This window comes from Columba livia, chromosome 6 (genome assembly GCF_036013475.1).
Source record: "Columba livia isolate bColLiv1 breed racing homer chromosome 6, bColLiv1.pat.W.v2, whole genome shotgun sequence".
Taxonomy (NCBI): Eukaryota; Metazoa; Chordata; class Aves; order Columbiformes; family Columbidae; genus Columba; species Columba livia.
In genome coordinates this window covers 12,743,522-12,770,564 of record NC_088607.1, presented here as the reverse complement: position 1 = coordinate 12,770,564, position 27,043 = coordinate 12,743,522, and the positions used below count along the sequence as shown (strand labels likewise).

The 27,043-nt window shown below is 41.7% G+C and overlaps 1 protein-coding gene across 2 annotated transcripts in view; it reads left to right on the top strand.

Moving 5' to 3' along the window:
* Positions 1-27,043, top strand: part of SORCS3 (sortilin related VPS10 domain containing receptor 3) — a 352,535-nt gene that overhangs the window by 125,495 nt on the left and 199,997 nt on the right. For both annotated transcript variants that reach the window (XM_065067081.1, XM_065067080.1), the window contains one exon: positions 25,646-25,713. In XM_065067081.1, coding sequence (XP_064923153.1) covers positions 25,646-25,713 — 68 coding nt within the window. The remainder of the gene's footprint in view (positions 1-25,645; positions 25,714-27,043) is intronic.

The following is a 27,043-nucleotide window of genomic DNA, read 5'->3' as shown; positions in this document are numbered from 1 at the left end:
TTAGATGTGATTGCCTTCTGTGCAAGTTAAAATTCAGCTAGCTGGTGAAGCAGGGGCTTTTGCTAAACTGTCAGCTATGATATTAAATGCCTCTGGGAAAGTTGCAGCACAGGGAGAAAAGGAGAGTGCAGAAAGTATCCTATGGAATTACACTCCTAAATACGTAATGAAAGTCAGTTACAGTAGTACCAGTTTTCAGCCTTCTTGCCATTATGGATTTCTGTGATGCCATTTTCTAGTTTCATCACATTTTTTTTGTCAAGAAAAATAACTGCATTGGAACTTTAATACTTGATAAAGCCTGGAAAAAAAATAACTATGAAGTATTCCTTTGTATTCCTTCCTTAAATTACTTTCCACTCTCCTCTTTTCTAAGCCTACTAATATGACTTTTTTTCTTCTGATCAGCCTTATTTGGCAGACACATAAGTCAATACATGTTTAAACCAACAACATTGTTATGCAGTTGTATGTACCTCAGGTTCTTCCACTAGGTGGATGTATATTTGTAAAGCTATTAAGTATTGGATTATAAAAATAATATTTCTGTTAAAAAGGCCCTGGTGCATGCATGGAAATTAAAGCATAAATAAAGAGTTCTTGCCTATCCTTACTGTTGAAAGATTTAATCTCTGTGCACCTGTTTTGTGGGCCCTGGGTTACTGCAGCCTGGGGGGGTCGAAGAATGGACAGAGCAGCCATGTGGAAAGAAAAAAAAAATACCAGCTTATGATGTTTTGCTGATGAAAACCAGTTTTTTTTTTTTGGTGGAAATGGAAATAAGGGAGTGTCCTAGACACACAGCTGATATGAGTAGTTTGGGTCCATTTCCTAGTTGATAAACATCCATGTAACAAAACCACCAGTGCACTTCATAGAAATTGGTGATGTCAGAGAGGCCGACTCTGAATGGCCGTGGAGGAAACAATTTGTGCCCTTACCCTTGGAGATGCATCCTCCTGAGCCAAGGCCGATGCACAATGGCAGGGAACAATGCATAGGCAACTTGTCTTGTGCTGTATACCTGTTGTGGTGGCAAATAAATGGCTTGTTCTCTAGTCTTGTCAGTCTGACTCTTTTCTTGAGCACGAGAGAGCAAATAAAAAAAATAGAGAACCACAGTTACAAAAATGTGGCTGGCTCTGTGTCATTTCTGGATTGCCACAGAGGCTATCACATTAAGGTTAGTGTCTGAATGGCTTAAGCTACCCAGAAATTAAAAGTCAGGTACAGAAACTTGTGCTCAGTTTAGTACCACAAGTGAAGGTAAGAACCAGAACCAGTCTGGTGAGTTACAATGTTGCTTTCCTTTATGGGGATAAATTAACTACATTATGTTCCATATAAATTACATTTATACCACACAGATTTTTTTTTTTTTTTTTCTTTTTTTTAGGGCTGTATATTAGGAAGAACTGTCTGCTCTGCTATGACAAAGTTGCTTTGGCCTTTGGAGATCTTGGCACATTGTAGCACAATCCAGCTACTACTTTGCTCTTTCTCCAGCATTGCCAGCTTGTCTTCCCTTGTTCTCTTTGCCCAGGGGCTGTTTTTTCCTTTTTCTTCCCACCCTATTGTTTCCTTTCTATGTGAGGACAGGGTGACAATGATTCTTGATGTCTACCATATTTGACAGAAGTTCTTTAATCCTATTGCTGAAATATCTGTACAATTGTGCAGTACTGAATTTGTCCACTAAAATATTTGTTGAGAACTGAAAGCAATTCAGGTTGGGCTGAAGGAGGGAGAAGGGGAAGATAAGTCTAGACTTGGCTCTCAGTTGCTTGCATGTGAACCAGTAAGCTTCTCTGCTGTGTTCTCCGACTTTGGTTTATTTGGACCAGCAGACTTCACTGAGTCACCTTTTACTTTTGAAACAAAGCAGGTCAGATGCTAATCCAGCTTTGCTATATTAGAAGGGGGACAGTAACAGAACACTACTTAATACCCTTAATGCTAGCAGTGGGCTTCCTGCTCTGAAGTTTGAGTCAGATGTTTTTGTGTTGTGTGCGCAGTGTACTTGATTCTGTTTTTCCTTTGTCCGCTCTCTCACGGCATCTAGTCTTGGAAGTCTTGTTCCTCCTGTGTACTTAGTGCACAAAGCCAGACTACATTTGCTTCTCACTAACACTATTAGACCAGTATTGTCTTGCTTCACCCTCTCAACTCTTACTAAGCTGGTTCATTTTCTTTGTCCCATCCCAGACCTGCATTCATCTTTTCTACTAAGAGAAGCAATTAGCTCTTGAGAGCCTCTCTCCATCTGCACAGCAGTCCTGGTAATGTTAGCCTCTGTGTCCTGCCAGCAAATACACAAACATTTACTCAAACTATTCCCTTTCTGTAGCTTGCTTTCACTCTTGTCAGTCTCTCCTTTAGCAACCAAATTCCACTGTACACTGAGAATAGGTATTGCAGGGAGAGAGTGTTTCCAGGAAGCAAACCCCCAGCAGCTTCAATGAGCAAGATTGTGCATAACCTGCAAGATACACTAAGTAATTCTTGCAGTGCACTCAATTCAAGTAAGGCCTTGGTATTAGTCCTGTGGTCAGTCTAAGTTCACTTAAAGATCATTTGAACCTGAAAGAGAAGAACAAAGATACTCAAACAAAGGGTAACCTGGCTTACAAGGAAATCTTGAATGGATGGGAGTTGTTTAGTTAGAAAAGAGGAAACTGAAGAGGGATGATAAAATTAATGCAAAAGGCAGTTGTTAAAGGTTAATAATATTTTCTATATATCTATGAAGTATTGAATGACAAATCATATGCTTGAAAACCAGCAAGTTAGTTCGTATGAAAAGGTTTATGATGGTAAAGTGAGGAAAGACTGGTATAGATCCTTTGTAGGCTGTAGTGTTTCTGGCATCGGAGATCTTTAAAAACAGACTAGGCAAATATCTCTAGGGAATGATTCAGATAAAGTAGATTCTGCCAGGGGAATGGAGATCAGTCAGATGGTCTCTCAAGATCTCACTAGTTCAAGTTTGCTTCCAAGCCTGAAAGATCCTCCAGGTTTGTTACATGTTGCAGTAGAGGCAGCAGGTTTTACTTCCAGTTGCATCTCTATCAATCTCAACAACACCTTGATTTGCAAGAATTGGTGTGCAGCTTAGTCTTTTCTTCAGAACCTTAGAGGTGGCTTATCATGCTTTTTTTCCTGATACAACTACATGTAGGCTTTTGAGACAGAAATACTATATAGTTCTGGAAGATAAGACCTGGCATCATTTTCATGAGCTTTCTTTAAAGGAAATATACAAGTGCTTCCTGATTGCTATACATATAGGTACAAGTTTTCACTGTTTTCCTAGAAAATAGGAAACACTTCAAAACTGGGTCCCTCTAAGCCACTGTAGCTAAAGCAGGTAATTGTATTTTTGCACTTTTGCCTGTGACAAAGTAATTTCTGGAGGATAACACTGCAGCTATAGTGATTACATCTTTACTTCAGGCTGCAGGAAGGATGATAAGAAAAACAAGCTTAAGCAGGCTGTGCAAGGAAAAGCTGCAGTGAGGACTGGATTAAGCCATGCATGGCTGGGGGAGAGATGGGGACTGCTCTTGTATGGCACTGATGTGGCAACGAGACCTGTGTGGGGGGCAGAGGCAGGAGACCAAATCTCCAGCGGAAGAGGAGATCTCAGCAGTGTCAAGACGGCATGAGGTGGGAGAGCAGTGAGGAACTTCACCTGATTTTGGTGGAGCAGAGCTCAGAGATGGAGTCAGATGGGACTCTGCTCTCTGCCTTCCTAGTGGTGCGTGCTTCTGTTTGGAGAAGGGTAATTTCCAGATGTACACTGTGATCTGCTGGTAGGAAATACTTTGTTAGGAGAATGGTATCCTCATCCAAGCTTGGTAAAGAAGGTTAACTCATTTCATTGCCTTTCAGCTGGGGCAAGTAAAAGACACTTAACATGTCTGAACTGTAACAACATATAGCTGTGGGAGGTAACTGTCTAAGCTCCTAGACTCAGTTTTTCTCATTCCTGACATTCAAATGTAATGAAACTGGAACAGTGATAGTGCACTGTGGAATCTCCCCCTTCTTTGTGAGTTCTTCTTATTTTTAGTATTCACTGCCATGTCCTCTCCATCTAAGGCTGTAGATGCACACTGTCTGGGTTGTGTTATTGCTCTCTGATGTTCCTGTAAAGTTAGCCACCCACTACAGCCCTGGTGGGCTGGATATCCAAAAGCTTTCTGCAGGGTAGCAATACTATTAACTAGCAGGAGACTGATGCTGCACCTCAGGTGTTCACTTGGAAGATGATTGAGAACATCTACATAATAAATCAGACATGGGCAAGACAGAGGGGACTTCACATTTCCCTTCTAATAATAACTTTTAGAAACAGCTTGGAATTGTCAGTGCACTGTATTGACTTTATGCATATCTTTGAAGTGTCCAGACTCTGCATCTGCAGGTGCTACGTTCCTTTTAGGGTACCCCAGAGTAATCGTGAGTTGTACAGCATCTTGATGACTTCAAGTGCACTGTGGCAAAGCAGATATGATCACACTTTAAAGTAAGATTGTTTACCTTATTCAATCCCAACATAGGTTCCTCTTTCAACATAGTGCCCACGTTGGGCAGTCACTTCATGGGCTCTACAAATGAAAGGCACGCCGACACATCTGTGTGGTGTCCAGATCTCAGGAGTGACTCCTGTAGAGGGGATAGTGAGTCACAATAAGTGGAATGTGAAACTGCTTCTAGGTTCAAAAGACAGTTTTCTATTTCCAATGTTTTTTGATAGGTAAGCGCTATCTCAGCGAGTCCCGGATGTTGCTGGGAGACACTTCAGGTATAATTAGGAGTGTAGACTGCAGTTCAAAGCTGACTATTGTTCATTTTTTCTGCTGCTGTGACAGATGGGCTTTGAGTCACAAAGACATTGCCAAGGTCTGTACTGTCTGTCCATAGATCTCCATAAGGCATTTTCTATATGACCATGAAGATTTGAATGGTTGGACATCCATCTACCTACCTTCAAGGCTGCCTCTTGCCACATGATCCATGGCTACTGCTCAATGGAGAGAGAAGAACATTATGCCCTTGCAGTGAACGAGATGGTTGTATTTAAGAATGCCCTGAGGTGATAGATCTTATCCACACCTTAATCAGGCAACATGAGAACTTAAACTTCCTGGGCATGATGCAAAATGCACTTGGGTAGCAGGGAAAGGAATGACAGTCTTGTGGGTGGAAAGATTTTTGATTCACAGTCTGGTTAAGTCTGTCTGGCAGGTTGGCTGCCAATAAACTGTGGTGAAAACTTGGCTTTCCTGTAATCGGTAGGGATGGGTCTTTTATCTTACACACATTTCTAAATGAATCACCCTTGTGCACAGATGTCCAGATACTGGCACTTACTGAACATATACGCTTTGTAAAGCCTCATTTATTGCATACCTTTAGTGGATTGAATTCTAGCAGCCTTTGAAAACCATAATATTAAATGTTATATAGGCCAGCAGGGAGAGGGAGGCACATACTATATGAGATAAGAGGTAGAGTTTGCAAGGGTTTCTTTTCTCATGCTTAATTTTTTTGTTTACAGAAAACAAATTACATGATCTGAAATTAAATTTGAATCTGCTTGATGGAACAAGGAAACCACTTTATTTATGTTTTCCAGATTAAAATAAGTGAAAGCTTTTTTGTTCATTTTGCTTTTTATATTTCAAATACATGTACCTGATACAATTTAGGTAAACTTAGTTCTGAAATGTTATTTTGAAACAGGAAAGCTGAGCTCTGTAAGGAACCACTGTGGAGGCTAGATAGCCTTTAGCTCTGATTTTATCAGACGTTTTCAAGCTATCTTGCTCCCAGCCCTCCAATAGGAGTTTATTAGGTTGGGCTAAAAATAGGTCTATACCAGACATAGGAAGAACCTCCAAATTTGGAGTACAGTGCTGTATTTCTGCTGCAGCCTGATACTGCAGAGGCAATGCTTCTAGCACAACCTTAGCTACTTTGTGTGGTACTACTGGCATGGTGCTGCCCTGCCTAGTTGCCAAGTTGCCATATCTGGAGAGGATGTATAGAGGTATTGTGCATGTGTGCCTCCACATGGAGCCGTCTGGAATATGACAATTCATTTGCATTTGTCCCAAGCTGTGTTACAACCCACTAGGCTGTCTACAGAAGTGGGATTCCATAAACAGACTGTACATTTTTTACTCACTTTGACTTGTCTTTTTTTCCTTTTATAAGAAGAATGGTGGTAGAGGATATTGGTGGGTTTTTTTTTTTTTGGTAGCGATCAACTATTTTAAGTCAGAAAAGTGCGTTGCATGAACAGGGCCCTCTGGCTTTATTGCTGTGTGATTGCTTGTGCATTCATCAGTGGTGTTTCTATTTGAAAGATGCAGAACTCATGAAAATCATAGAGTGATTCAGATGGGGGGTGCAGGGAAGGGAGGCTCTGCAGGTCTTCTGGTCCAGCTCCTGCTCAGATCAGCTTTGAAGCTGGACCAAGCTGTGATGTTAGATCAAGTTGCTCAGGGCCTTGTCCAGTCAAGTTCTGAATGCCTCCAGGAACATAGATTCCCCAGCCTTCCTGGACCCCTGATGTAGCAGTTGATCACTTTATTTGTGAAGCACTTTTTCCCTCTCATTTATACCTTACCTTGGTACAGCTTGCGTGTCGTTGCCTGCCAACAAGGTTGATGCTTCTTAGTGAGACTTGATACCCCTTTTTGCGATGATGAGTCATACGTGTAGGGGGATTATAGATAAGGGAAGCCAAATCATGCATCCCTGAGCTATTACTATTCCTGAACAGGGCCAGGAACTTCCAGTTTGAAGGCTGCACAGTGAAACTAAGATTCATTTTCTGCCCGTCTCCCTGTTTCATTAAATTCCTGGTCTCAGCAACAGATTCATTTTGGACTATTTACTGTTCTTGTTGCCATCTTTGTCACTGGAATGGGATATCAGCATGTTAATGCCTCATATAACCCGTGAATGATGGTAGAGCACTGTCGCTCTTTGACATTTTCAATGCTCTGTAATTTCATTATCCGGCCATTCTTCCCTTTCCCTGCAGAGTAGTGTGTCTGACATGGTGATTGCCACTTCTAATGTCTTTTTCTGCTACTACTTCCAAAGATTTTCCTCTGTCGTTATGGGTGGTTCATCTTTCCCAAAAGAAAGGTAATTCTTCAGGTTGAGATGAACTTTCTCTTACATCCTCAAACTATATTTTTTTTTCTTGTGGCAGAAATAATCAATCACTGCTTCTTTGTGATTTTCATTGTGAAGGATTTTATGGTACCATGTTAGATATATAAGCGTAACTCTTCACCGTAACATGATCACTTTCTGAGTGGAACAGCAGAGGTCTGATAAAGAACTGTTAGTTCTGCTCTTGTTCTTTATACATCTTACTTCTTTGGGTGTTCCTGGTCTCTACCTGAAAATGGTAATACAAGCTAAGCACTTGACAATTCTTATTGTGAAAGTGTGTTTTGAAAAGTGTGTTTAAATAGCAGAAGGTTTAAAAATTGTCTCCTCATGGAGCTAGGTTGCAGAGAGATGCCATGTATCTGATGTGCCTTATTGCTCTCTGTGGTTCACTTCAGACAATCATCTTGGCATTTCTCAGATTCCTCACTACTGCAAGGATGGAGAACAGTGGCAGTGCCCTTGACTTTTCCTGTCCTCCTGTGGTACAAGATTTTTTTTTGTGGGATTTTGGGTTTTTTTGGCTATTGCAGCAAAGGTCTGATTTTTGTTCAGAGAAGTTAAGTGTCTTAAGATTTGCAGAGTGGGGACACATGAGGCTCTGTGAATTGTTTTAGACAAAATGTTTTCCCTCCTAGTTCTGCCTTTCTATAATAATGTAACAAGCTCATGGAGCGAGTGTTTGCAGGTGACTTGTTGAAATCTTGCTTGCTCAACTTACTAGACATCAGGACTTGTTTTAGTGATGTCATTAGGGCACTCACTGAATGCTTATACTAAACAAGACAAATATGACCAATGTTAGCAACAATTCATTTAATAGCAGGGAATTTTGTAGTATGTTTAAGAGTGAGGATCAAGTGGCTGAAAATTCCAGAGGGTTTCTCATCCATGGGCATGTTAATTTTTACTAGAAGTTTTAGAAGAGTGGTAGAAGCAAGTTCAGAAGAAACTTCTCTGAAGGAAATAAAGTTAGAAATGCAAAACCTAAGAAGCTTCATTTGCGTGTGTTCTTTTCCTTTGCCCCTAGCTTGGAAAACTTCACAAAACTGTTACTGAGGTCATTACCCATCTGCTGGTAACTGTTGTTACAATTTGAAAGGGCTTTTCATGGAATGCTTGGGGTTAAGGGGCACCTTCTCCTGAGTTCCAGCTCTGTTTTGTCATTTGGAAAATTATTATTATTTTTTTTTTTTTTTTTTTTAAGTGAATGATAATATTTACTGATGTAACATGTACAGGCTGAAGGCCTTTGGTTTTATTACTTTGGGTCTGTTGAAGTTCTATTTAGTGTTAAATGTTTCTGTTTCTGCCCTTGCACACAAATTTCTCATGGAGGCATTACTGACTCTCCTGGGTACGAAGCAAGATGTCATTATGTTGGTTGCTGGATGGACTGTCATACCTGTAAGAATTTGGATTTAGCTTGGATTGTGGTATACTTGTTATGATTCATATCTACACAAATTTCCTGATCCCCTCTCTCCCAAGCACATCTGAGTTCTTCTTGTACACAGATGAATTTGCTGTTAATTCAGGACTCTCCAAGGGGCTGGTGCAGTGCATGGAGATTTACTGAGTGCTGGAAATACAGCTTGGTATTTGGAGCCATGACTGATGCTGTTTGTGGCAAGGACATTTAACTAGACACAGCCTCATGGCAGAGCCCGTTCCCTCACACAGGACACAGTGAGATACTGTCCCTTGCGCTGGAGCTGCCAGTACTTGGGCTGGTGGTGTTGCCACTTGTCCCCAGCAAGGTACAGCTGAAGTGGACATAGTGCACAGACATGTGATGGGGCAGTTCAGTGAGTTGGGAGATCTGATTTACTGAATTCAGAGTGAAATCCATATATGCATATGTGGCCAAAGGACTTCTGAGGTGGGAAGGAGGGTGTGTGTCTACACACCTGTGCAGGGAGCAAAGTGGACAAGAGCTGGCAAGGAACAGCTGGGTGGAGGAGAGAACTGTTTGTGAAATCTGTTAACCAAAGGTCAGTCTCTATATGCGTTGCTTTGTGGCAAAAAGGGACCAACTCTCCCCTCTCTTGACTGACTAGAGAGCAATCCAGAGGAGATCAGGCTCCTTGGACTGGCTTTAACCTTTTTAAAGAGAGGAAACATTTAAATACAATATCTAGAAAAAGCTTTATGAAACTGAGTTCTCAGCCACTGTGAGTAACCTTGCTAAAGAGGCTACCTTGCTTTACAGCTTTAAATCTACTTTGGACAGAGTATTAGCAATTATCCCATAGGGAACAATCCAGTATTTTCTGGATGAGCTAATAGACCTCTTCCATCTCTAATTTCTATTGTGCTGTGAAGATGTGGATGATTGTTATTAAAGACCGTGAGAAGCAACTGGTCAGCTCGTTGCCAAACTGCTATAATTCATGGGTGTTATACATGGGCTACAGTTTGCTTAACATTGCAATCCATGTATTCTAAATCGTTTTCATAGTGCTTGGCCAATAAAATTACAGGTTTATTACGTTCGTGCGGATCTCTTGTTTAATCAAGAATTCCACACGTGCTGTGAATGTTAAGCTGTTGCTCTAAAAATACCCCTTGTTCTCTTGATATAAGAGCATGTGAGGCAAGTTGGGTTTATTTTTTCTTTATATTGAAATGTAAATCCAGTATTCTTGAATGTGAAGGGCTCATGGCACCTTTAAGTACTAGCAATAGATATTCAGGAGTGCTCTGTGCCATTCTGACTGTAACATTGCTAATTTGAGGCATCTAAAACATCCTGAGTCGATTTTCTGTGTTCTTTCTTGGGGTGAAAATAACAAGGCAATGGAGCTTAAAAACATTATGTAGCTGCATCTATAGTTAAAAACAGATATGCAGCTAGACAGTTGTCTTTACGTGTGTGTTTAAAAAAAAAAATAAAGAGTATGTGAGATGTTTTGGGGATTAGAAGTCAAAGACTTTAAATGGAGATCTGAGTGTAATTTAAAAGTCACTCTCTGAAATCAGAAAAGTAGGAACTGAGACTGGGTTTGTTTTGTTGTTTTGTTTCAAGTCATCACTGGCTTCCAGGAGCTAGTGCTTTAAGAAAAACAAAATGCAACAATCCATGAGAGATGACTTGAGCTCTTTGATGCAGTGGAGGACTGTGGTGCTCTGACAGGTTCAAGGCTGAACCGCTGATGCCTGTTTGCTTTAGCATCCATTTCCTAATGAGAGCTGCTCTGACTGCAGTAGTCTTGGGCCAGGTCTGTGGAGCTGTTGGAAACAGTCTTCTGCTGATGTAGTTACTGGAGACACCTGTACCAATTGCCTTTTGAAAGGCTGGAGTGGAGAGTTCCTTCATTATGCTGTGTTGTAGATGAGAATTTACAACAGGTTACACTGTTCCAGTAATGAGGTTTGCTGTCTGTACTGCTTTACAAGGGCCCAGAAAAATATTTCTGGTTTGGGAGGTGCCTTTATTAGAAGTAGTTTTTGGATGATCACCCTTGTGAAAGAAGAATCATGAAACAGCAAAGGTAAAAAGGGCCTTTGGATTTGTTCTTTATTGTGTCACAGCTACTTAAGACTTTCTGCTCACCTTTTCCTACCTGTGTATCTTGCCAGGTAAGACAAAGAACCTGTATAGAGTTGACACCATGACACCATCAGCTTGAATCAGTCCTCTGGTCCACACTGTGCTTCAGACTCTGGTAACATTTGGAACTCTAATCCTTTGCCAGCTCAAGATTTACTAATGAAAAGCCTGTTGCTGTTTGTCTTGGAACTTTATTCACCTGTTGGAGTGGGTTCTTGTCATGATGAACTTCTTGCATAGTCACAAAGGCAGAACAGGAGATTGTCGGATCTAGCTTATATTATAGTCCTCTGTTTTGGAGGCTGTTGTGGTTATTAGAATTATTCTTAATCATGGGTTTGCAGCCATCACATAATGAAATTTGGAATGGGTGGTGGGTTTGTTCACTGGAGGATCACAGCACATAGAGAGAACTTGCATGGAACGTGTGGAGATGACCCAGCTTTACCTGAAGAAGAACTGGCAAGTTTATTCCCTAGTGCCCTGTTAAAGATTTTGTGGTCATATGTCATGCAAGAATGGGATTTAATTTCACCCTCAGCCTTGTCACCTCTCCCTGTCCTTATTACAATCCAGAGACAACTGGAGACTATTGCTTTTCTCTAGTCTAGGCTCTAATAAAACAGGACAAGCTAGTGTGCCTGGCCCATCTCCAGCCTGTGCTTTTGTTTCAGAGCAGGTGACAGTCTTAGGTTTTGTTGCATAGTCATAACAGATTCTAGAGAGACTGTGTGGCAAGGCGTGATAAGGGGGTGGAAGAATGTCTGAAGTCCTTCCTGCTCCTGTGAATTCATGACATTCATGAAGACAGGACCTTGTGATGTGACTGGTGAGGGAGAGGAGAAAAGATTATTCTGATGGAAATCCAAGGCTCCTGAGATAATAAAGAGAAGAACGAAACAATCTATCAGAGACCTTGCATAATGGCCATTACAAGTCTGGTTTGGCCAATTTGCATTCTTCTTTTGTCTCACTGCACAGCCATTCTCTGTTATATTCCTCAAGGGGCAGAAGGATTTTTGGGAGTTTTGAGAAACTTCTAGTTCTCAGCTGACAATATACCAATGCAGAAACAGTCGTTGGGACTATCTATTTGTGTTGTTTAGAGCCATTTTGCAGTGCTGGGCAGTTTTTGATATCTCAGCGCGATGTGCAGGACAACCCTACAGCCAGTGTATGGGAAATAACCTGAAGGTCATCTGGAGACCCCGCAACACAGCAGAGTATATTCGTAGAATAGGAGGCTCGGTCTCTTCTCCCTTTTCTACCTCTAGGTTTTGAGTCCCAGGTATTCTTGTGATGGTGAAGAAAGCCAGTGCAGGTGCTGGCAGATCAAAGAACTGAGCCTTCTGTTTAAATCTTTCCTTTACCATGCAGGACTGAAAGGGATCTATCTCTGTTGTTATAGCATCTCAAATCCTGATCTTAAAACCAGTCACAGTTTAAATGTCAGTCAGCAGTTCCAGTTGTCATAACCATGATTCTTATGAGGAAAGATATGGACAGTGGCTTGAAATGAAGACTATGCTTCAATTTCTCTGTCGGCTAGAGGGCCAGACTTTTTCAGGTCTGGACAAAGAATTTTCTAGGTCCCTACATAAGAGAAGGAGAGTGATCTCAGAAGGTCAAACCTTCTGAAAGTTTTCTACTGCAGTGAGGGTTGCAGTACGGAGCAAGTAGATATTTTCATCTGACCAACTTCCCCTGGGACCCAACCAGCTCTAAAAGTCAATAGTGTTTTGGATTGCAGTGTTGATTTGCCTCTTTTATACAATCTATGTGCATAATGTTGACTCTGTACTTATGATACTTATGAATTTCCTGTCTTTTACAGCTTTGAAATTCTCAGCCATAATGTTGCATTAAAGGAGATTTGAATTCAAGTTCTCAGCTTTTTTTTTTTTTTTTTTTTTTTTTTTTTAGTAACAGAACACTTAAGTCTGTAAGAAAAATTGACCTTGACAGATTTAACTGTGCTATTCCACATCTCCCCACGTAGACATTAGCACAAGGTATTTCTGAAGTCGGAAAAAATATATTTTATTTCTTGCAGACCTCAAAAATAGATGAATGGATTTTTTCTTAATTTGCCCCCTTGTCCTCGTCCCCCCATTCCTCCTGCTGCCCCCCCCCCGCCCCCCTGGCTGCTTCCCTTCCAATATTGGGCTGACATCAAAAGTTGTGATTTTATTGTGGTTCCTGACACATTCCTTCGTGTTCCACCTGCCCAGCCCCAAAGTTGGTGCAAGGACTTCACAGGGCAATTTTTTGGGGTAGATATTTTTTTGTCCTTCCTACAGGGGTGGATTTTAAGCAAATATTTTTTACCTGTCTTTAGGAAATACTTAGATGGGGAAAAATGTTCACTTTGTACTATCCATATCTTTCCTCCAAAGCTTTATTTCCTTGGCAGGCACAGCTCTGGTAACAGGCTGCTTTGGAAAATTTATTATCTGGCGTTAGTGATGAACCAGAGATCTGAATTTGGAGTTGAGGTCCATCTAATGCCTTTACTCTCAGGTCTTGTGTATATCCCAGAGCTAAGTCCATGGAGTGTCACTACTGTAGCCTCTTGCTGCCTGGAGGAATCCTTAGCCTTAAGTTAGGTTCCTATGGTAGGGCATATTGGGGGCCTGCTCTTTCAGCTGACATGGAGAGAGGCATCCCATCACTGCCATGAATTCACAGTTTTGAAGTCTTTATGTGGCCAAGCATGAAAGAGGAGAAACCACAGTGTGTTCCTTCTGTTAGACAGGTGGTACAGCACCTGCTCACATATCTGTTCCGCTTGCCAGGAGGCTGCTTTATCTCTGGGTGAGGCTATTTGCAGGCTATTGTGATACAGATCACGTTTGTTCTTTCTTGCTGATGTAGCCGCAATCTGAAATAGTTAAAAGTCAGGTGGAGGTAGAGCTGAACCCCATGGCATCTGCCTATGGTGAATGTCCATCAACTGGCTCATACAGTTATTTGGGTTATCGGACAGAATCCAAAGGGCTCTGGCCCAGCGGTGCTTAGGGCTGCTCTCTGGAGGGGATGGTCTGCAAGCCTGGATGCCTCAGAAAGAAGGGAGAAGCTGAAACTTGAACTGTCCTGTGTTCTGTTGCACATCATAGAAGCTGTTGCTAGTGTCTTGCATGGGCCAGTTTGCTGTTAGCATACCTGTTTCTCTGGACTCCATAGGAAGAACAGCAGTTGTTTTGTTTCAGTGCCCTTAGATTCAGGAAGATGTTATGTATGGCTGGCTCAGTGTGGTGGATGTACACAGAGGAATTATTCTCAGCCCAGTTTCTGGTGAGCCAGATTTCATGAAAGTCTGCTTGATTAGGCCTTTCAAAGGAAACAATATCAGGGCTCCAGGGATGTTTGGCATGTGCAAGGAGCTGTTCTGCACAGGAATAAATGAAGAAAGTTGCCCAAAGAGAGAGTGTTTTCATGGCAACAGATGAAAATAATTTTGCTTAACTACTTAATGATACAACATAAAGAATTTAAAAAAAAAAAAAAAAGGCAGCTATGTAGCTATGGCACAAGGAGTTCAGGCACTGTAGTGATGATGAAACATATGCACATGATGAATACAGAATAAAAATGAAAATAAATACAATAAAGATGATTAAAATCAGGAGCAAAGATTAGTTCAGAGGAATACCAGTAGGAAAAGGAGCTGCTAGGGTAGAGTTTGACCTTACCGCAGCTGAGTCACTGAGTTTCAAAGTAGGTTTGGGCATCTGCAGATAGGAACTGCTGCATAAACATAGGTTCAAGGTCAGAAGAGTGCAGTCAGTTGGTCCAACCACGTTTTTATTGCCTTAATATGTAAGTTAATCAGATAATTTAATCTTTGTTGAATCTATAATAATGTAAAATATATGTTAATTGGCTAGTTAGCACTCAAACTATTGCTTCTGACCTTTTGTCTGTGGAGAGCCCTGACTCTTCCCTGCTTGTCTCTTACCTCCAGCACTTTCTGATCCTGTATGTCCTGCTAAACTTGACTGACCCAAGTTGCCTGTGATAGTTACTCTTATATTTTAAACTATCACTTATATTTTTATCTTATTCTTTCTGCAATGATTCTCATATTTCACTTTCCCTACTATTTAGTTATATTTATAAATACTTTACCTAGGCGTATGTAAAGAATTATGATTTAATCATGGGTTTATACTAATGATATTGGAATCCTTCAAGGTCAGGTAGAAAATGAGGGGGGAAAAATCTAAGTACTGGACTTTTACAGCCACAGTAACCATAACAGAACAGTTTGTGCACTTTTGCCCTTTTTTTCCTCTGTGCCTACAGTTGCCACCTGGCTAACTGTAACAATCCTTGTTTCCCTGGGCTGTTGCAAGGAAGGGAATAAGCCAAACGCTAAGGAACTTGGATTTGTTGATCCAGTAGCTGGATTGGAAGGTCTTTTAACTGGCTGTTAAAAGCAGATGTAAGGGCTTGTCTCCTAACAGGTACATTGTTCCCTTTCATGGTGGCATCTGTGGACCTCCAGCTTTTGGATTGGTTCCCCTGGAGGGAGAAGGATGTTTTCTCAGAGTAATATTGTTCAAAATTGGACAATATTGTCTCAGAATAAAATTGCTATCACAAATTAGTCTCCCTGCAGGTGGGTGAGCTTGCACCAATGCTGGGAATAGAGTGGAGAGGCTCTGATGTCCTTCCTGGTTCTGAGTGCCAGGCCAGTGACAGGACTGCTGTGCTGATGCAGTGGCTCCTCCAGCACCCATGTCCTGCTGTCATGTTGAAGGCAAGACTCTGTGTTTTGCGGAGCACAACAGGTGTGTGTTTTTGTGGCATGGCACCTAATTCCCTGCTGCTATTCTCCTGAACTAGCAGTGGGGCATTTTCACATTAATCTTTGGGTCATAGACATGAGGCTGGAAAGGACTTCAACAAATTATTCAGTTCATCTCCTGTCACTGGGATGAGAAGGAATCTTTTGCCCATGCTCTGTTCAGTGCCATTATTTGAGTTTCTTAATTGGAATCTGAGGAAGATCAGAAATATTTTTGTATATATATGTACATATGCAGGGGAGGGGAGAGAGTGTGTGTGTGTGAGGAGTGATAGTTCAATAGTAGGGCCTTGAATCTGAAATGAAAGAAGAATAAGCATCCTGAATTTTCTTGAAAAATCATCTTATAGGACCCTTTTTTTTCCTCTTGCTTTCAGAAATGGCTTAGACACACAATTCCCCACATAATTTAGTTTCCTTTATGGAACCAGTCAGTTTTGCCTTCAGTCCTCAAGGAAAACCCTCACCTGTCATGGCAGTTTACAACATCTCAAAGGGCTGCTCTGTCTTACCTTCTGTCAACCTTATTTATTTATTTTTAATTGAGAACTGTCACCTGGAGTTCAAGTAATTCCTTCTTTTCAGGTCCCCATGTCAGAAGCTTTAAATTGCCCTTTAGCAAGTATACGACTCCACAAAGTTAAACTGCTCTGCAAAATCTGCTGGTTTGCAGATGGTATCAGAAGATAATTGAAACAAAAATGGAGCCAGACAAGTAGCTGGGGCCTTGTTTTATTTTCTTCCTGAACTTAGGTAGAGATGTGCACACAGCAACTTTAGAAAGAAGATGAGGATGAAAAAAAATTAAATTTCCCAAGTCTTTGGTGGAGGCTTCTTAGCAAAGGGGAAGAATTGGGATATATGATCCAGCATTGGTTGCTGAATCAATAAAAATAAATTGTGAGTTCTTTGCTATCACCTCTCATAATGTATGACAGGGGACCCTTAAATCATATCACTACCTGCCAGGAGAGATTGTATTTATGTTTAACTGAGTTACACAGAGATAAAGCTCAGGCTTCTGTTATTTTAAGCAATCTAGATGTCTTTTCTGGTGGGAATGTGTGTTTATGTGCAGCAAGGCCATCCTGAGGAGCTGGGCAGGACTCTGTGGAGCACAGCTGTGCCTTGTTGGGGGTGAGTCAGACAAACTGAGGTTTTTTTTCTGTCTCTGGCTTCTCTGACTAGTATTAGTGGAAAGCTGCTGACAGCAGCGGTGTGTTCCCCCTCTGCTTCAGTGTGTTTATTGCTAATGGTCTGGAATTCTACTTAAATGTCTCCTGTGTTTTATTGCTGTCCTTAAAAAGGTGACTGATTTACCACACCTTTCCCACACACTCTCTCCTGATGCCATGTGGCTAATAGTTCTAATAATAGTTAGCTTTTATGAAGTGATTTCTCCCCCGTCCCAAAAAGGATTAAGGCTTTCTTATCTGACCTGGTACTGCAGCCTCTGGGACAGAATCCAGGTGCTCTTAGGGGCTGGTAACCTTCCTGGAGGCCGTTCTTTTATTTCTTTAGGAATGAGATGTTAAGAATGCGTTTGTAATTTTTTCTCTGTGTGTGCACTAAAGACAAGCACATAGGTATACAGGAGGTATATTTGCTGAAACTGAAATAACATTTACCTTTTCATTTTTTTTCCTGTTTCCTTGGATAAAATGTTCTGTGAGTGATATTGTCCAATTTTTAATGTGTAGTGGAGATGGAAGAGCAATATGGGTGACTTGCAGATGCTGTACAGCTAATGGCAATGAATACCTCTCATTTAGGTGATAATTGAAATCTATGGCTTGAGGGGATGAGAAACTGACTCCTTTTCCCATGTTGTGTAAAACATTATGGTCAGGTTCCTCTGAGTCCTGGAAGCACTAGTCCTTGCTTTGGCGGCGGTGTTATTCAGGTGCATTCACAACTGTATAATGGACTTGTATGTGCAAAGCACCTCTGAACATTTCCTAAATCACAGTCCCAGCACCAAAATGTTTAAAACCAAAAGCATGAGAGACCCTGTCAGGCTCAATTAAAAATCTTTTCTAGATTTGTGTGAGCCAGGAAGGTAAATCCATTACTCTGGAAGAGGTGTCTGTCTCAGTGTTGATGCCAATAGGTGCTTTTTCTCTGACAGGCTGGGCTTGTCCTTTAGTTTCCAAGCAGAGAATGAACACACAAGAATCCTGCCCTGTTCTTGCTGGTAGCAGCCTGGCAAGAGCAAGTTGGGCTTTCCTGAGCTGGCCGGTTCTGCAAAGCACTGTAGTGTTTTTGGTTTCTTTTATTTTTCCACCTCAGATTCTCTTTGTTCACTGCAAGCCCTTTAAACGGGAATTTCAAATTGCTGCTTAGATCCCGAGGGCTCTTTTGTGAAGATAATGTGATCTGTCTCCAGTGTCCCAGGGGAATCCATGGGAAGACTCTGGCTCCTGCTTATTCTGCTGCCTCTGATTTGCATTGAAAGGAAGGAGCACAGGGGACAGAAGGAGCATACTGTGGCAGTTTTCATACTGGAAATTGAAAAGCAACACAGGCAAAGGAGGATTAAAGGAGAATATCTTTCTTTTAGTTACTGGTTCCTGTTTTGAAGACCAGTTTGACAGTCTCAGCTGTTTGAGATCACAAGTTCACTGGAACATGTTTTGCTTTGGTGTGTGATCTTGGGACTTGTCTCTTTCTATTTCAGAGGGTTCTCTTGCCTGCAGTGCCTGAAGCCACCCACAGATTGTTTTAATCTCTCTAGAGATTAAAAAAAAAAGTCATTTGTTGCTGCTTAAATTGGCATCACTTTACTGGTGCAAATGTGTCACTCTGACTTTCAGTGAGCAGGATTTGGTGCATGTTTGTTAGTACCTCTGATTTTCTTCTTGTATCTTAGTTTGTGCTATTCCTTAACAGCTAGTAAGTATCTGAAGATATGTTTTCTTCAGCTACATGCACCAGGCAGGGGAAAAGAAGGTAGATTGGTATTTAAGGTGTATGTGTTCTCTTTTTTGCTAATTGTTCTGTTACTGTGGGTGAACTTGTATGGGTGCTTTGTCTTCCGGGTGATGTTTCTTAGCTTGAATTAACTAAACGTGTTGAAGTGGATTATTTCAGCTATGTTAAATTTCTGGATAGAGACTCTTGCGGAATAAAGTGGTCTTGATTTTTTGTGATGTATTTGCAAAGTGAATGGAACCAAACTCTTAAAAGTTGATTTGGATTCTTTTTCCCAAGCTTTCCTATGTAGAGAAACACTTAATCTCTCCGTGTCTCTGGTTCCTCATCAGTAAAACAAAAGTAACGTTACTTGCCTTGTTTCACAGTGCAGAATCTGTTAACACCTGTGGGATATAAATTCCTCACCTGGGAGCTTTGTAATAATGCTATATACTTCTCACAACTGGAGATGACACTCTTGAGTACTGGCAACAGCACTTAGACCTCTAGGGTAAATGAGGATGGTGATGTAGTGTGATCACGTGCATGTATGTGTTTTTGAGGGCATATTTGTGCCAAGTGGTTTTGGTGGGACTAGGGCTATGTAGTGATTATTTTTGAGATCCACTGTACCTTGGTCTAGGAAAATATTTGTACTGGAATGAAGTTACTTTGCTCCCCAGCAACCTGTGTCATGCTTTGTTTCGAATTTTCAGCTAAACCAGCGCTGATAACACACCAGTGCTTTAGGCACAGCTGCACAGTGCCTGCACGGTGTCAAGGATTTCTCTCTTTCTCACTTTGTCCATCCCAGGAATAGGTGAGGGGCAGTCAAGGGCTGGGGAGTGGGTACAGCTAGAACAGCTGACCCAAACTGGCCAAAGAGGTGTTGCCTCCCACGTCATATGATCCTCTGCAGTAATAACTAAACTGTCTGGAATTATAAGTTTTCCTCACTTTTACTACAATCTTTCCTCACCTTTTCTGGTTCTCTCCCCCATTCCCCTTGTGTGGGCAGAGTGAGTGTCTGGGTAGGTGCTTAGCTGCTGGTTGGGGTCAACCCACCACACGCTGAAGCACAAACGTACGTGGAGCATGTAAATGAGCTGCTGCCCACTTTCTGAACATTTATGTGGGACAAATTGGGCTGATAATGGTGGGTTTTGCCTGAGTTAGCTTTGAATCCAGAGATTACATAAACCATAGAATCATTTTGGTTGGAAGAGACCCTCAGGATCATTGAGTCTGACCGTAACCTAACTCTAGCACTAGACCATGTCCCTAAGAGCCTCGTCTAAATGCTTTTTAAACACCTTCAGGGATGGTGACTCCACTGCTTCCTTGGGCAGCCTGTTGCAATGCCTGACAACCCTTTCCGTGAAGAATTTTTTCCTAATATCCAATTTAAACCTCTCCGGGTGCAACCTGAGGCCATTTCCTCTTGTCCTGTCACTTGCTACTTGAGAGAAGAGGCAGAACTTAGCTTAGCAAATTCATCACCCTGAATAACTTCATGAGTTCAATCAGGCCATCTTTAATTATTAATATTGTGCCTTAAAAAACCCCACCATCAAAACCCAAACCAAACAAATAAAAAAACCCAACCAAAATCAACCAAACAAAACAAACCAACCAAAACCAATCAAACAAAACAACCCAACCAAAACCAAACAATTAAAAACCTCCTCCCTCCCACCGCCCCCAAGCTCCAAACAAACAAATCCCCGAAACAAAAAGAAGGAAACAACCATGGACCTCCATGGAGCAGTGCTGCTGGCTTTTAAGGTCTCTGAGAATTTTAAGCCAATTTGCTTTCAGCTGTGAGCAGTTTACTCATACTGGTCATAATGTGGTTGTTCACATTTTAAATTTACTTGTGGGGTGGTGTTGTTCTCACATGAATTGGGGAAAGTCAGATGAAAATTGCAGACAAGCTCCCTGTGGCTGTTGTGTGTTGGGGGGGAGAAAAGGTTGCAGACGTCATGGAAATAGGTCTGTGGGCAAGAAATTGAGACCCCAGTGTGCCAGAGCAAGCAGGCAGAGAGCTCTCATTTTTCACATGTAAATCTGTCTATGGTCTCTTTGTCGCAGTGCCCAGTGTTCATCCCTTGCTCGTTATTAATTACACTCTGTAAATACGTGGACAGGGCTACTGATGAGCTGTGCTAGTGTCTGTGCTGATATAGCAGGATGACTTAGAGAGGAGATGAATCTCATGAAGTGGATTAGTGCTGGCCTTTCAGATGTCTACTTGAAATGATCACCTGTTCTCTCTGACTGCTGTGCTCTTCTCTCTCCTGTCTCTATCATGAGCATCGCCTGATACAGGAACATGACTACCTTTGATGTGGCATGTCTTGGTTGTCCTGAAGGTCATTGTCAACCTGCTGAAGGAACTGCAATGCTTTTACACTCTCATTTGTGGGAAACTGAGTTATAAATTCTACTGTGGGGTATATGCAAAGCACTTTGCCAGTTTAGAATTGGCAGGATCTAGAAGAGGGTTTAATGAACAAAAGTAATTTTCCTTCATAGTAAAATTTTATGGGCATCAAAATTCTTACACCACTGAATATTCTGAAGAGCTGCTGAGCACTTCTATGATTTATGGGCTCAGAGATTCATAATAATTGCCTGAACAATAGACATCTCTTCAGGCGTGTGTTTTCAGTGTGGAATTAAACTTGGGCTACTGTTTCTGGTGATACCTTTTTCTTGCTTCTATGCCAGCAAAGTTACGTCAAAACTCAAGGCTGCTGGATTGGGCAGTCTTGGAGACCTGCTGGCCTTGCTTTAGAGAAGCAGTCCATCATATTATATCTGGATTTAGTGGTTCAGTATACTCTACAGTGAGATGGCAGGATTTCTTGCTGCTGGAGACTCTTAATCTGTGTTGTAGTATAAGGCACTGAAGATAAAGAATTGTCAGGAGCCGGCATTTTTGTCATGCAAACCTTATAGCAGGGTATTCAGCAGACAGAATAGTTCCTGAAAAAAAACAAACAAACAAACAACATACTGACTGTGGTGAGACATGTGTGTAAAATAAAGTGCATAAGGAAATTGTTGCAGGACTGGAACATCACTTGTTACCAAAGAAAAAAAAAATCTGATTATCCTTTCTCCATCCCCACTTCTTGTCTAGAAAACCAAAACAGTTTATTGAATTTTTTCAGGTCATTTAGTTTTGTGTAAGCTCAACTTGAAATTGCATTTTCCAGAGGGTTTGTATTGCCTTAAGGGAGCTGTAATTCAGCCTGGCCTATTTCCCCGCTCTGTTCTGCAGGCTGTTTCTGCCTTTCTTCATTCTCAACCAGCTGAGCTGTTTGGTCTCCTGAGGGACACCTGTCCTGTGGTGTCCGGGGAAGCACAGTGTGGCTGTGTGGAGTCTGCCCAGGGGAGGCAGGGGCGACTTCACATCTGAGCTGTATTCCTTAGAGTGAGCAGTATGACCCCAGAGAAAATTGCAGATCGGCATTAGAAGACTTGAAATTAATTTTGGGAAGATTAGTTTGATGAACAGAAAGAGTTTAATTTGATGCTCTAAGGGTGTTTCCTGTATTTTTATTAAAGAATACCTAAATGTAAGTTTTTGCTCTTTCTGAATCAATATCCCTCTAATTTTTTTTTTCTTTTATATCTTTTCCCCAGAGCAAAATGTTTTCATATTAATCTAGGTTGAAGAGTGGGCATTTTCTATGGGGTGGCAGTTTTAGATTCCCCCCAGTTCAGGGGAAGAAAATGTTTATTTTTGTTTTCAAATAGTACATTAAATGTAAAATCTCCAATTTTCAATTGAACTCAGCTTTTAAAATGAAAACTGTCAAGATTTTCGTGCAAAATTACTCTGGCACAGAAAAGCCACGGTTGTTTGTTAGTGTTGACAAAAACAAGCTAAGCTTCTTCAACTACAAAGTATAAATTGGAATCAAATGTCTCAGTTTGAATCAATGAGGGGTTTACCTTTCGTTTTCTTTTTTCTTCTGTCAGAATTCAGTTTTGGAAATTACGTCCAATTTTCCTTACTTTTTGTTCCATTATTTTTCAACTAAAGCGTTCAAATAACAGAATGTCTTAGAAAATCTGGTGCTTGCCCGCGTCTGCCCTTGATATTCCTGCTTCTGGTTTCTTCTTAGCATGTTTGGGGCAACATGATGTGAAGGCCTCAGAATAGCCCCTTGAAATGCTTTGAAGTTTCCTCTGCAAAGCTGTGTCAAAAGCACCCCATGAAAACAACTCGGGAGCCAGCTGTGCCTTTCAGGCTCTGATTTGTGTTTTAACCATATGTGACACGTCCTTAGTACTTACATTTGCTCCACGGCCTCACGAGGCAGTGTTGTGGGGAATGTGTGTTTCCAGCTTTTCCTGGGAAGGTTGTGTGTTCAACCTCTCCAATCCTCTCTGGTTTTCAAGCTCCCAAATAATTGGAAGAGTTGCCTTTAGTGAATCTGGAATGTCTTGTGTCAAAAGCAAGTGGGGAAAGGGTGGAGGCCACCTAGGGCTGTGGTGCAAGAGTGTTGCCTGGCCTGGGCATGCGTGATTTTAGGGACAGGTTGCTGTAGGTGACTGTACTGGGTATTACCACTGCCTCAGGCATCTCCCGCATTTCTCTGGGAACCTCCGTGAGATTTAACTGCAAAGGGATGCTCATGTTTTTCCTTTTCATGCATTAACAACAGGCAGAGCTGGATTTTCGTTTAGCCATCCTGGTGAAAATCCATACTAAACACCGTGTTTTTACTTTGGATTTATACCCAGGAGCTAAGTAGGATTCAACTCACTCCTGTAAAGCTGGTGTTAGCCTGGAGTTTGGAGGGTTTATTACAGATAAGTGACATTCTTCAGAAATGTAGAACATAAGAGATCTGGGGAAAGACACACAAAAAGCTGGGAGAGTACAGGTGTTGCCTTCAGTTGTAATTGTAGTTTAAGGTAGAATTATTCTGTTGAAATTTGACCAGGACACAGAGATTTTGTTATGTTTAGGGTTGGATCCAGGATCCACTGAACTAACCAGAAGTCATCCTCCTGTCTTCGGTGTGATCAGGCTCTGAAACTGGAAAACTTACTTTGTGAAAGCTCACCACAGTTGTGAGCAATAAGAAAGGTATCATTTCTGGCAGGGCAGAGCTTATACTGTGGTACATGGCTTCCTAGAGACTCTTGAGAGGGGTCCTGTCCAAGCTCCTGTGGGAACGAATATAGGGAACATCCTAAATATGTCACTCTTATCAGGTTTTGTCTGGGAGCAGACTGCACTGCTTCCCTCAGCTGGTGTCAGGGGAGGAGGTGTCCAAACCCTGGTTGCTGCAACTTGCAGCTGGCTTAACCCTATTTTTATGGGAAGGTGTGTGCAGGGTTTAAGTTGCGATAAAAACCATATTGTCCTTATTTTCCCACTGCACAGCATTGGTTTAGGCTGACATGAGCTCGCATATATTGACTCAAATCTGCCTGGCAGGTTTCTTTCACACCCTGCTGGAAGCAGCTCGGCTTTTATCTTCCTCCTAAAGGTATCTGCGTGGGGAAATAAAAGGACAAAATGCAATCAAGGAGGGGGAAAGTGAATCCAGTAGAGAGGGATGCTCAGAGCATCTATTCTTAAGACATTAAGTTGGGCACTGACTGCATAGTCACGTATCAAGGTCCCTTACAATTTGAACAGGTTTCTTCACGATGTTATGCTGACAGTTACCGACTGCTGCAGCCATTGTGATATTGATTAATCCTTTGGCATTTTTCTGCAAAGCTTTAAACTCCTCACCCAGCTGGGAAACCCAAATGAGAGGTGTGGTGGGTCCCACTGCTGTGGGAGGAGGGAGACATGGCTTTCATAGTAGAAAAGATCCTTGTCACATAGGAAAACATTAACGAAGCCAAACCTTTGGTTTATATCTCTCATTTGGACCTATCTTTTAGCCAAACTGTGAAGTATTTCTTAACAAACCAAACCCAAGAATTAAGTAAAAATTTCCCTACATGCTTTCACAGCCCAAACAGATGCAAGGGAAACTATGCTATTCTTGAATCCTGCAAGAGGAAACAATGCTGAGATTTTAAAATGAAGCAATACCAAAATGAAGAGCTGCCCCAGTGCTCTTCTTGAGGCTGGTCCCATAGAATCTAAGGGAATGAACTGTGTGACATTAGTTACGCTAAAAACACAAGGAGCAGATACTCACATCTCTAAACTTCCACTGAGGAGCCTCTGTTCTTTCAGCAGAAGTTCCCGCTGGAGCCCGGGACCTTCCACAGGCGCTCACAGGCTATCGGGGTACACAGCTGCCTTTCTGGGAGAGAAAGGCATCACACAATGTAGCTGGTAACTAGGATAATTACATTTACCTGTGAAATCCAGGGTCAGAGCACCAAAGTTTTCAGAGGGCAGTAATATTCCCCTGTTGTCCTCCATGTACTTCCTAACTTCCCCCTTCTCCTACCTCAGTTTTGCATGGACAGGACCGAGAGTGTTCATGGCTCACCAGGTAGCCATTCAGTGCCTCCTGAAGGCTCTGACTCTCCTTGACCACTAAAGATACAGCTGAAGTTTTGTTTTGCACTGTGTTTAAGCTGGATGTCATGCTCTGTGTCCCTCTGTTTTACCACAGCAGAAAGGTGATAGCATGTGGAAATTCCCATGCTTCATGTCAGTAACAGCAGAGAGAGAAGAAGGAAGCTCGTTCTGGGTGAAATGACTGTTTTGCTGGATGGGGTTATTCGTAATCAAACTTGTCTATTCTTGCATGGAGACTCACCAGTTTGTGGCAGCACTTTGAGAAACAGAAGAAGTCAACTGATTTCTGATTGGACTGTTGAATTTAACAGGGGTGTGTTTGATTCCCATCCCTGACGTTGAATAACCACAGTTGTAGTGTTGGTTGTAGTGTAGTTGTAGAGAGGGCGGCTAACAATGTTTGATTAATTTCTGTTGTCATGTTTTATTTCAAATACAAAACATTTTGAGGTTAAAATAAATATTACTGGTTACATGATGCATTAAGCTAATGATTTTTTTTTAACTTGCTTGATCCTATAATACAACAATTTTAATGGATAAATGCTAAGCTCTTTGGCTGATTTCAGATGCCTTGTGTATTGTTACACAGCCTAAAGGAAAACTTTTTTTTTTCTCTCTCTTTTCCCTTTCTCTTCCTCCCTCCCTTGCCCCTCCCTAGGTTATTCTCATTCTGACAAAGCTTTACGACTTCAACTTGGGGAGTGTTACGGAGAGCTCACTGTGGAGGTAAGTGGGTTGTAGAAATCACAGCAACTGCATGGAGGGGTGGTAAAACTGGAGGCTGAGCAAGGGAGGTGTCTGAGTTGATCGGGGAGGAGTCGGGAGGGAACCTGAGATAACTGGAGTTGCTTTTTGGAAAAGGGACACATGGTTAAGAACACATTGCTTTAATGAAATGGGGCTTGCAAAGAAGAAGGTTCTTGTTGTAAGGGTGTTTCCCTGGCACACAGGGGAGCTTGGTTTCATTCTTGCCTTTGAGTGTCCTTAGACAAGTCTCTTAATTCCTTGGAGTCTCTGCTGTGCGGCTGGCAATGAGAACAGTTTCTATAGATGGTATGTACCTGCTGTAACAGTGTCTAAGATGGTATCACATAGTGTTGTGCACCACCTTAGCTGACCTTAGCTATGTTCCTCAGCCCTTTGAGCTGCGATGATCATCTTGGCAGTGAATCTGTGTTGCCTTGGGCTGTATAAACAATAATCACTAAAGGACTAGAGATATCACAGAGAGATGCTGGTGTCTTTTCTTACCATCCTGCCTGTGGCATGGAAATACCTTTAACAGAAATGTTATGAGGTGTTTTTTACCATAAGGACAAAAAAAAAAAAGAAAGAAAAAAAAAAAGAAAAAAAAAAAAAAAAGGCAGCCAGGGGCTGGGGAAGAGCAAGTGCCTTGTGTCAGATTTGTCTGGTATGTGACAGCTACTGCTTAAGCTGATAGTTGGTGGAACTGTAGTGGTTTGTGGGTTGGTGGAACATTGTAGTGGTTGCTCCAGGTGTGAGCAGGTTCTTGGCAGATGGTCTCTTGTTCTTTCTTTCTAGCTAATTTAAAAGCCTCTGTTTGGAGCGGACTTCAGGCATGTGCTGCAGGTTTATTCCCAGTAATGTATTTAAGGGTTAATTGTTCAGTAGAGCTCTTGAAACTTCTCAACTTGCACAGTACATCCGAAGCCTAATTGCATTGTGCCATGGTAGTCTGCAAAAGTATAAATAACCACGTAGCAAAGAACAGAGAACACAGTCATTTCCACTTATCCTGGTACTTTCTAAGGTATTTAAGTCTTAAAAGACTTGTGCCTCTTTACCTAACAAGTATAAATGGCACTGTGATTATGCTTTAAATGTTTATTGCCAAACAGTCTGCTCTGCATAAATAATGAAACAAGGAGGCAAATCCTGTCCTGATACTGAACTCACAGCATTACCTGAGCTCTGCAAAATGGTAATAGCAACATCCCTTTTGGAGTTTTCCCAGAGTGATGGAAATGTAGTTCATCATCAGTACAACCGAATGCATCAAGTACTCAGCCAGCTGGGGAAACACACTTACTTGGGT